Consider the following 11,645-nt stretch of genomic DNA (forward strand, 5'->3'; position numbering starts at 1 on the left):
CTTAGTTTCCCCGCGGAAAAGCGGCCACACAGCCAAGCAATCTCACAGGAACCCCTTTTGCATTTCCTTCCAGCTTCTCCCGGCCCGCCCTCTCGGATTCCAACCCGGAGACCCGGCAGGCGACCATAGAAAATTACTCCTGCACTCACAAGGACTCGCACCAGCAACGCCATGTTCCTCAACAACCATTTCCGGGTGAAGGGTGGGCTTCCGGAATCCCCGCGGCCACTATCCCTTCACTACGTCGTCCTTTTACCAACGGGAATCCGGTAACCACAGCGCAGGCGCACAGGCCCCGTACGTGAGTTTGCGCTTCCCCTTTGCGCGTGGGGAGTTCAAACTCGTCTATGCTCTTCCCCGCTGTGTTTTCCCAGTTTCGCAGCACAGTAGCTCAAAACCTCCGACACCACTTCCTGATTTCTGTCTCTCATATCCCGGCCTTTATCTTGTACCTGCCTAGCCCGACTTCTGAGCAAACCTTTTGCTAGAGTCACTCCTTTCCAGACCTCCAGCAGAAGTATCCATTTACAACGGGAGCTTGAAGAGAGCAGGACTTTGGTGAATCTCAATATTTAAAAAGAGCCTAAGGGGCCGGGGATTTATCTCAGTGGTTCCGGCGCCTGCCTTGCAAGCGCAAGGTCCCAAGTTCAATCCCCGGTACCAAAGAAACCAAAACAAGGGCCGGGGATTTAGCCCAGCGGTGCTGCCGCCTGCCTCGAAAGCACAAGGTCCTGAGTTCGATCCCCGGTACCAAAAAAACAAATAAATAAATAAAAAATAAAAAAGAGCCTAAGAAGGAATCTGAGAAACATGAGACAGAGTCTTGAGAGTCAAGGGAAGAAAATAATCACATGCTGATCTAAAGCTTAAGAGAAGAAGAAAGTCTGAGTTTGTGGTTATTGTTTAGTGGAAACTTCTTTGAGTGTTGTTGGGAAAAGATTAGTAAAGATGAGGATACTGGAAGAAGAATCAAGGATGCAAGGAGTTTCCCGAGGAAGTGGCCTTTTCTGAGGAGAATGGGCTTGGCTCTAGAACTCTTCGTTGTATCCCAGAAGTAGAGGAGAGAAGGTGTGTGTCCCACGGGCTGACTGGGAGCAGAGGGCCAGGATGTTGAAGGACTTCTTTCAATTCATTCAACAAAGATCCATACAATGTTCCCTATGTACTAGACACAAAACAGATGTGGATACTGGCTTCATGGGGCTCATAAACTAACGAGGGAGATAGGAAACTAGTCCAGTGAAAAAAATAAAAACTGTGCTAAGTGTTATGAAGGAAACAGCTAATGTAGAGAATAAGGCGGAGAACTGTTTTTGACTGTGTGGCCAGGTAGAGCCTGTGTGAGGAGGTGACATGTAGGATGAGATCTCTAAAGGATCAAAAGGAGCTAGCCATGAGAAGTGGCTTCACGTGTGCTATTCTTTTAATGTAAATGTATTTTTGTAAATGTATTTATTGTGTTGACAAATTGAGATTCTATATGTGTGTCACGATGTTTTGAAATGTGTTTTCATTGTGGAAACCAGGCATGGTATCACACACCTGTAATCCCAGGACTTGGGAGGCTGAGGTAGGAGGCTGAGGTAGGAAGATCACTGAGTTCAAGGCCAGGCTGGGCTACGTAGTGAGTTCCAGCCTGAAGAACTACGTAGCAAAACCCTGTCTCAAAGAAATGTGTGTACATTGTGAAATAGTTAAATTAAACCAATGTATGTATGACTTATTTTTGTGATGAAACATTTCAAATCTACTTGCTAACTGATTTTCAAGAATACAGTCTACAGTTATTAACTATAGTCACCTAAATGAAATTTTGTATCCTTTAACTAACATCTTCACGGCAGGGATTTAGCTCAGTGGTTTCACTGACTGCTGCACAAGCGCAAGGACCTGAGTTCGATCCCCAGTACCAAAAAAAAAAAAAACAACCATAACTAACATCTTCCCAACCCTCTTTCAACCTCTGGTAACCACCATTCCACTCTCAACTTTTAGAAGTTCATCTGTTTTAGATTTCACATATAGGTGAAATTGTACAGTATTTGTCTTTTTGTGCCTAGCTTATTTCACTTCGCATAACATCCTCCAGGTTTATCCATGCTGTCACAAAAGACAAAATTTCCTTTTTTCAAGATGAATAGTATTTCAATGTATATATAACCCACATTTTCTTTATCCTTTAAGTTAATTTTAGGTCTTGGCTATTTGAAATACTGCAACAAACATGGGAATGCACCTATCTCTTCAACATACTGATTTCAGCTGCTATAGATACATATCCAATAGTGGGATAGCTGTATTATATGATAATTGTCTTTTTATTTTGAGGAACTTCTATACAGTTTTCCATAATAGCTATACTCTACTAATTTGCATTCTTACCCACAGAATACAAGTGTTCTCTTTTTTCCCATCCTCATCAACACTTGTTGTAATAGCTATTCTAACAGTTGTACTATTCATTGTGGTTTTAATTTGCATTTCCTTTATGGTTAATGATGAGGCTTTTTATATGCCTATTGGCCATTTATATTTATTCTCTGGAGAAATGTCTATTTTTGAAGATGCTTTTCCCATTTTATGTTTGCTTTTGTTTTGTTTTGTGCTATTGGGGATTGAATACAGGCCCTCACAAGTGCTAGCAAGCACTCTACTGCAGAGCTACATCCCCAGCCTTCTTTGCCTTTGTGTGTGTGAGGTGGGAGGTGGTACTGAGGATTGAACCCAGAGCCTTCACACTGATAGACATCCCTAGCCCCTTTTTCTTACTTTTTATTTTGAAACAGGATATTGCTAAATTATCCAGGCTGGATTAAAACTTGCAGTCCTCTTGCCTTAGTCTCCCAGAGTGCTAGGATTACAAGCATACACCACCACACCTGACTCTTTCCCCGTCATTAAATCACATTAGTTATTTCCTTGTTATTGAGTTCAGTTCCTGATATAGTTATTATATTAATCATTTACCAGAAATATGGTTTTGTTGGGGCCAGGGATTTAGCTCAGTAGTTTCACCACCTGCTGCACAAGTGCAAGGACCCGAGTTCGATCCCTGGTACCAAAAAAAAAAAGAAGAAGAAGTATGGTTTTGTAAATATTTTCTCCCACCACACAAATGGTCTCTTCACTCTGTTTACTGTTTCCTTTGCTGTGAAAAAGCTTTTTAGTTTGATGTAATCCTATATGTCTGTTTTTGCTTTCATTCCCTATGCTTTTAGGGTCATATCTAGAAAAATTATTGCCCAGACCAATGTCATGGAGGTTTCCCCTACTTTTTCTTCTAGTAGTTTTAAAGTTTCTGGTGTGATTTTCAAGTCTTTAATATATTTTATTTTTGTTGTTGTTGTTGTTTGGTAACGGAGATTGAACTCAGGACCTTGCGCTTGCAAGGCAGGTGGTGGAACCACTGAGCTAAATCCCCAGCCCCTTTAATACATTTTATTTTTTGTCTCACTGTGCAGTCCAGGCTGGCCTTGAGCTCACTATGTACCCCAGGCTGGCCTCGCATTCGTGGTGATCCTCCTACCTCAGCCTCCAGAGTGCTGAGATTACAATGTGCACCACCACACCCAGCTTTAACACATTTTGAATTGACTTTTGTATATGGTGTGAAGGTGACATTTATACATATACATGTAGATACCAGTTGTTCCATCACCATTTATTGTAGAAGCCAGTAGCCAGAGATTATAGCCATGTACCACCATGGCTGGCTTGTTGTTGTTTTTATATAGAATATAAAAATATCCCTCATTAATATTCCATTTGAAAGCTTTTACAAGCCTAAGTGAAGACATTACACACATAGTTGGGTAGCTTATATGTGCATATTGGAAACCAATGGTGCAGGGCTCTGCACATAAATTAGGACAAATTTTATCACATTAAAACAGATAAGAGAAATATTCTAGTTAAATTTAAGAGGCAAATGTGACACAAAAACTATACCATCTTAGTTTTTCATTGCTGTAATAAAATACCTGAGGTATTTTAACTTTGCAAAGAAAGAAGGTTTATCTCACAGTTTTGGGACTGCAAGGCATGGCACTGGAATTGACTCACTTCTAGTGAGGGCTTACTTGGTTGTGTCACATTATGACAGATGACAGTGATGATAGCATATACAAGGAGCATGTGTGGGTGGCAGCAATCATGTTGCCAAAAGGAAGTCAGAGCGAAGTGGAGCCAGGTTCAAGCTTTTTAATAACAGTCTTGTGAGAACTAACTTAATCTCTTCCCAACAGTGGCACCCTCTATTGACCCAAGGATCTTCCACTAAACCCCACCTTTTAAAAGATTCCATATCACCTCCCAGTAATGTCACCCTGGGGACCAAACTTCCAACACGCAAAATTTTGGGGCACAGGGCCGGGGATTTAGCTCAATGGTTCCACCACCTGCCTCACAAGTGCAAGGTCCTGAGTTTAATCCCTGGTATTAAAAAAAAAAAAAAAGAAAAGAAAAAGAAAATTGGGGGCCACACTCAAATGCAGCGTATGCAAATAAGTCCAAGTCAGCAATCCACACGAGATAATGGATTAAAATGTTGGCGACAAGAAAAGATTGACATGCAATTTCCTTGCAGATGACCTATTTTCTCTGTGAAGAGAGGAGTGGTTCTATTTAGAGAAATGCCAATGTTATGTGGCATACTTTAGAAGACAGAAGAAAGTTTACAGTTTAATAGAGAATGAAAGAAGAGGGCCCAGGGAAAAATTGAGAACCTAGCTAAAGTTGGACACTTCCCTTTTTCATTTTTTTGTCAGTACATTTGCAATACATATTGAATGCATTCATTGTGGAGAGTTGGTACATATACATATCACACCTTAGTCCTTTTTACTTCTCCTTTGCTTTTTAATTTTATTTTTTCTGTATTGGGAATTGAACCCAGAGCTTTTACACTAAGCTAAATCTCCAGCCCTTTTTTTGTTTTGTATTTTGAGACAGAGTCTCACTAACTTTCTAAGTTGCCCAGACTAGGCTTGAAGTCACAATCTTCTTGCCTCAGATTCCTAGAGTACTGGGATTACAGGTTAATTTGTTAATTTTAAATTAATAAGTATTATGTGGTTACATTCTCTTTTCTAAAAGTTAGCACATTTCAAATTACAGGTGCTTTTTACTACCACTTTGAATCCCAGTTCCTTCCAGCCTTTTTAAAATTGATTTTTCTTCCAGGTCTTTTAAAAATTCATCATGCGCATGTACATGTTTGTTCTCTTAAAAAAAGTATCATTTTGTTGGTTGTAGGGTTTTTGTTCTTGTTGTTTGCATAGCTGGAGATGGAACCCAGGGTTTCTGCATGCTAGACAAGTGCTCTACCACCACACTACACACTAAGCCCATGGATAGCATTTATAGGGGGCAGTATGAGAAATTGAACCCAGGTCCTCAAACATGCTGGGCAGGCTCTCAACCACTGAGCTACATCATCAGCCCTTTTTATTTTTATCTTGAGACAAGGTCTCACTAAATTGCCCAAGCTAACCTTGAATTTGCCATCTTGCTAGCTCAGCCTCCTGAGTAGCTGGGAAAATAGGCATGTACCACTCCACCTGTCTTTTTCTTTTGAGACAGAATCTCACTATTTTTCCCAGGCTGGCCTTGAACTTATGGGCTCAAGTGGTCCTCCTGCCTCAGCCTTTTGAGTAGCTGGGACTACATGCCCATGCCACAGTGCCCAACTGGTAGCATATTAAATGGAAAAATTTTTTTTACATTCTGTACAACTAGACTATAATCTCCCTTTAAAAGCAGTATTGTTCAGCCACCAAATACAATGAAGTCATATGTACCTATTTAACTAACTTCTTGGGGGAAATTATAAAAAGAAGAAAGAGAAATTCTGTATGCTTCAATTATGGAAGGCAGTCAAACTCATAGAGACAGAAAGTAGAAGAGTGATTGTCAGGGACTGGGAGGTGAGGGAAAATGGAGAGTTATTGTTCAAGGGAATACAGATTTGGTTTTGTAAGATGAAAAAGTTATTTTTCAGAAACCAATCTGTTGCACAATGATCTGAATACAGTCAACAGGTGAAGTGTATGCTTTCAAAGGCTTAAAATGGTAGATTTGATTATGTGTTTTTGAGATGGAAGCATAAATTGGCTGTTCCTAGAGCTCATCTATGTTCCTTCCACTTTCATACTGTGTGCAACTATCTCCCAGGCTGAGTGTGATTCTACTGTTTAAAGATCTTACATACAAGCCACCTACTTGTATGAACCCAAATCAAAGAAACTATTCTGATATTGGAAGGAAAAAATGGTCATGTTGAACTTATTGAGAGTAGAGAGAACACAATATTTAAAGAATTTTGAAGGATACTGTTTGGTCTATGTAATGGCTTCTCTCTTGCTGTCCCTCCAAATCCTCATGTGGTCATAGGTAAGGAATTTCAGAAGGCTGGATTAGAATGAGTGATGCTGGGATTAAGGATGCGATGCTGAGATTAAGGTGCCCCACCCTGAATCACAGGAAAATAGAGAAAGAAGATAAGTGAGGAGTGAATAGAATAGAGAAAGGTAGTAAGAAAGCTTCATGGGGGACAAGAGACTTAACTGGGTCCTGAAGGTGGAAAGAAATTTGGGTGGTGGGCCAGGAATTTAGCTCAGTGGTTCCACTGCCTGCCTTGAAAGCACAAGTTCCTGTGTTCGATCCCCGGTACCAAAAAAAAAAAAAAGAAAAGAAAAGAAAAGAAATTTGGGTGGGAGTTGTGGGTATATAGACCAATGAATAACAGTGAGTTTACAAGATGGGGAGGGTGCATCCTCATACCCCTAAAATCATGCCACATTGGTGATTGGTTCCATGGACTTTGAGAGGGTGGCTTCAGCTGAGAGCTGCCAAGTCCTTTAGGTATGGACACTTGATGCTTTCCACTTGACTTCTGAGAGGTGCTGACTTGGAGAAGAGAGAAAACTGAGTAGCCAGAGCCTCAAAGGGCAAACATACCATAGGAGAGATGGTGAGAAAAGAGAACAATAGTAAAAATTGGTTCCCTGGATCTCCGTGATATACATAATATATTTGGATATTCAGGTTATACTCATAGATTGCCTAGTTACATTTCTTGTTGCTGAGACAAAATACCCAACATCCCAAGTAAAAGGAGGAAAGGTTTTTCAATTAATTATTTATTTACTTATTTATTTATTGGTACCGGGGATCTAACTCAGCACCTTGCGCTTGTGAGGCAGGCACCAGAACCACTGAGCTAAATCCCCGGCCCAAGGAAAGGTTTATTTAGCTCAGTTTGTACAAGCTTCAATCCGTAGTTGGCTGGCTTCAAGGCAGGGTGGCATAGCAGAGGGGTGTCGCAGAGAACTTGTGTGTGGCAAGCAGACAGGAGACAGCAAACACCAAGCAACAAAGTAGCAGAGAAGTTTTTTTTTATCCCTTTATATTCCATCCAGGCTACCCCCCTTTTGGGTGGTACCACTCATACCCAGGGTGGGCCTTCCCATTATCCACACTGAGAAACTACGACAAACCAGTGGACTAATTTAGTCCACACACTCTTAATCCCAGCATCACACATCTAGATCCAGCCACCTCTGAAAAGCCCCACCTATGACCAAATGAGGCTTTTGGGGAACATCTAGATATAATCCATAACAAAGCTCTGGGTTCAACCTCCAGCACTACAAATAATAATAAAAATAATAATAATAAATAGTAGTAGTAGGTAAGGTTTATTGAGTGCTTATTACAAACCAGACATTATTCAAAAGATATGTATTATATATAACCCTCCCAACATGTACGTAACAACTACACGACATAAGAACTATTATTATCCCTATATGACATATGAGAAAATTTGAGAAAAGAAAGATATGGTGACTTTATCCATAGTCACATGGGTATGGATGGAATTTGACCTCAGGCAGTGTGACACATCATCCTCAACATCCCTCTACTGTACTGCCACTTTCTCTTCCCCTAAAACATGCTCAATCCATTCTTGTTTCCCAAGTAATTATCCAAGCTCTTTTTCACAATGAGAAGTTGGTATTTTACCTAGTTCAGACATAAAAAGCTCTCCTCTAAATTCATCTGAAATGTGCCTATGGAAAAATACAGTATAGTAGCTCATGTGTATAATGGGGATTACAGCAGCTGTCTCCTAGGATATTTACTGGAATGAATGAAATAGGACAAAAGCATTTAATACAGTGCCTGGTACCAATAACTGTACAATGCATGACCCCAATTGGTGATATGCCTCTGCATAGGTCTATTCCCTGTAACCATACATATTGATCATGTTTGCTTTACTCATGTTAGTCTTTCAGTTCCTAAAGGCTATGATCATGTTTCCTCTAAACTGCAGCTGCTGCTTTCTTCCTCCTCCTCCTTCTCTTCCTCCTCCTCCCTCTCTTCCTCCTCCTCTTCCTCTAGTTTCTTCAGTGGGATCTCACAAGACATTTCTAGACCACTCACCATCATCCTATCACATCCTCCTCCATCCTTCCCAGTATGACTTAGGTGAGGAGGACAGAAAATCACTGAACAGAGCAGAATCATAGTCTCCTTGGGTTTGTACACTACATGTCTATTGATGAAGCCAACAGGTTTTCTGTTTGTTTGTTTGTTTGTTTCATTTTGCTTGCAATTCTGGGAACAAAACCCAGCTCACTCCCGCTAGGCAAGTGCTCTGCTGCTGAACTACACTCCCAACCCTGAAGCATACACTTGTATTAGCACTTAGGCAGCCATATTATATTTGGTTCACTCCGCTGAGTTCACAGCCACCTCCAATACTATTTCTTTTTTTTCTTCAGTACCAGGGATCGAACTCGGGTCCAATACTATTTCTTTCAAGTCTGAAGTTGTGAAATCACTTTTTTTTTTCACATCCTGTATATGCAGTTGGTTTCATGAATCCTTAGGTGGATCATTTAACTTTTTTCCATATTTTATTTCATCTCCTCTGACTCAATCTATCTTATCCTAACATCCTTGGAATCTTAATTTTCTCTTCCATTTATGTATGGATTTTTTTGAAGGAAAACATTTATTGATACATTTTAGATATACATAATGATAGCATCTATCATAGGGAATTTGTACCAGTACATGATATATCTTGTTTCTTCTTTTTTTCCCATCCCCCCTTCAATTCCTCTTCTCCTCCTTATTTACAAAAGCTTTGTTTCCATTTTTTCCTTCTAGTCTCTTTTTTCCTTGTCCCTTCTTTACCTTCCCTTCCCCCTTTCTTGTTCCCCTTCTCATTTGAACATTTTCTTCCCATTTCCTGATATCTATTATACATTTTGGTCCTTATTTACACTTTTGGTTTTCACACCATAGAAACAATGTGGTATTTAAACATGTGTGTCAGATTTATTTCACTTAAGAGTATGGTCTCAGGCCAAGGATTTAGCTCAGTGGTTCCACTGTCTGCCTCACAGTGCAAGGTCCCGAGATCGATCCCCAATACCAAAAAAAAAGATGCATCCAGGGCTGGGGATTTAGCTCAGTGGTTTCGCTGCCTGCTGTGCAAGCGCAAGGACCTGAGTTGGATCCCCGGTACCAAAAAAAAAAAAAAGATGCATCCATTTAGCTAGAACTGTTTCAAGCTTATCCTTCTTTATGGAAAAGTAGTACTCCATTGTGTATGTATGTATATATATATATCATATATATATATCATATATATATAAGATATTCATCGGTTGATGGGCATTTGGGCTGTTTCCAAGATTTAGGTACTACAATCCATGTTGCTATAAACATGGATGTGCATATATCGCTGTGGTATGATACTTTTAATTGTTTCAGGAAGATATCAAGAAGGGGAATAGGTGGGTCGAATGTAACCTCTAGTTTTCATTTTTTGAGGAATCTCCACACTGATTTCCACAGTGGTTGCACCAGTCTACACTACCTCCAACAGTGGAGAAAGGTTCCTTTTTTTCTCCACATCCCTGCCAACATTTGTTATTGTCTGATTTCTTGATAATAGCCATTCTTTCTGGAGTGAGATGGAATCTCAGTGTTGTTTTAATTTGCATCTCTCAAATGACCAGCAATGTTGAGTGTTTGTTCATATATTTATTTGCCAGTTCTACTTCTTCCTCTGAGAAATATCTATTCATTTCAGATCCCCATTTTTGGATTGAGTCTTTAAATGAGGGGAGTCTGATTTTTTTCAGTCCTTTATGTATTCTAGATATTAGTCCTTTGTCTGAGGAACAGCTGGCAAAAATTTTTTCCCGCACTATGGGTTGTCTCTTTACTCTTATGCGTGGATTTTTTTCTTTTTTTTGAGACAGGGTCTCGCTATGTAGTTCAGGCTGGCCTTGAACTCACTATATAGTCCAAGTTGGCCTCAAATTTGTGGCAATCCTCCTGCCTCAGCCTCTTGAGTGCTGGGATTACAGGCATGTGCCACCATAAGATAATTCCTATAAAGTGCTAAGCACAAATGGCCAGCACAAGATAATCCCCAGATAAACATGAACAATTGTGGTTGTTATTTTCCCAACACTCAGCACAGGACCTGGCCCATTGTACATCCTCAATAAATATTCATTGATTAATGAATGAATGATTGGATCAAAGATAGTGGAATGAATGAATATCCCCTCTCCAGAATCTCAGGCTCAGTAAATTTTATGTTATTCCTCAAAATAGGAAAACTGAAGCTCAGAGAGGTTAAATAATTTTCCAAAGGTTACATAGCTGGACCAGGATGGAGAACAGGTAGAGGAACCAGTAGTGGACTCGGGTCTGCCTGATTTCAAAACGTGTGACAACGAATCCTTCCTTACTATGCTTCCTTACATCTGCATTCAGATCAGAAGAATTAGTAGAGGAGTCAGACTTTATTCTGACTTTATTACGTGTCCCAAGCCCAAGAAAAGTTGAGACTCCTTTTAGGATCTTGGGACATGGAGATGTGGAAAGGACCAAGAGATGGGGAGCAGAACACTAGATGCCCCCTCTCTCCTGCCCTCTGGGCCACTCATATTCCCTGTCCTAAACTCTGCTCCACTATTTCTCCCAAGGAACTAAAAACATGGTATGTCCCCAAGGAGGCACTTCTGAAGCCAAAGAGCCAAGACCAGGGAGGTGATTCAACTGCTTGCCAAGACTAGGCTCAGTACAGTCAGGGGCCCAGAAGAGCAAGCACAAAGAGTGAGGAGACCTGCAGGAGACCTGTGGTTGCCACTCTGCCTCCACCTCTTTGGGTATCAGCTTCCTATCTGTAAAAGTGGCAAGGAGATAATAGTCATCCTGCCGGCTTCTTAGGATGGTATGAGGCGCAACAATGATAACAGATAATGTTTACCTTTGTGCCAGCTACTAACTATCCTGAGTGCCTTTTATATCCTTACGATTATCTTCATGAAATGGATATATTGTTTACTCCCATTTTTTTCTTCTTATAAATAAGGAAACCAATGCTCAAGGAATTTTTTGGTACCAGGGATTGAACTCAGGACCTTGAACTTGCGAAGCAGGCAGCAGCACCTCTAAGCTAAATCCCCAGCCCTGCTCAAGGAATTTTTATTTGCTAAAGACCTCTAACTCTAAATGACCAAACTGAAGTGTAAACTGTGCAGTTTTGTGAGTCCTTCAGAACTGGAGACCAGGGATGGAAACGATGAAGCATGAAATAAGTCTGAACTCTT

At 40.5% G+C, this 11,645-nt stretch overlaps 1 protein-coding gene across 3 annotated transcripts in view; it reads right to left on the bottom strand.

The window, feature by feature from the left end:
• The window catches only part of Uqcc1 (ubiquinol-cytochrome c reductase complex assembly factor 1), a 102,812-nt gene extending 102,347 nt beyond the window's left edge, over nt 1-465 (bottom strand). The window contains exon 1 of one of the 3 annotated variants that reach the window (XM_004867875.4): nt 150-465. In XM_004867875.4, coding sequence (XP_004867932.1) covers nt 150-173 — 24 coding nt within the window. In that variant the 5' untranslated portion in view covers nt 174-465. The remainder of the gene's footprint in view (nt 1-149) is intronic. The other 2 variants (XM_004867872.4, XM_087188943.1) reach the window with 2 other exon arrangements.
• Between the last annotated feature and the right edge of the window lie 11,180 nt (nt 466-11,645).

The sequence above is a fragment of the Heterocephalus glaber genome, unplaced genomic scaffold (assembly GCF_053883595.1).
Source record: "Heterocephalus glaber isolate CG9 unplaced genomic scaffold, H.glaber_assembly_v1.0 deba00001532, whole genome shotgun sequence".
NCBI classification, from domain to species: Eukaryota; Metazoa; Chordata; class Mammalia; order Rodentia; family Bathyergidae; genus Heterocephalus; species Heterocephalus glaber.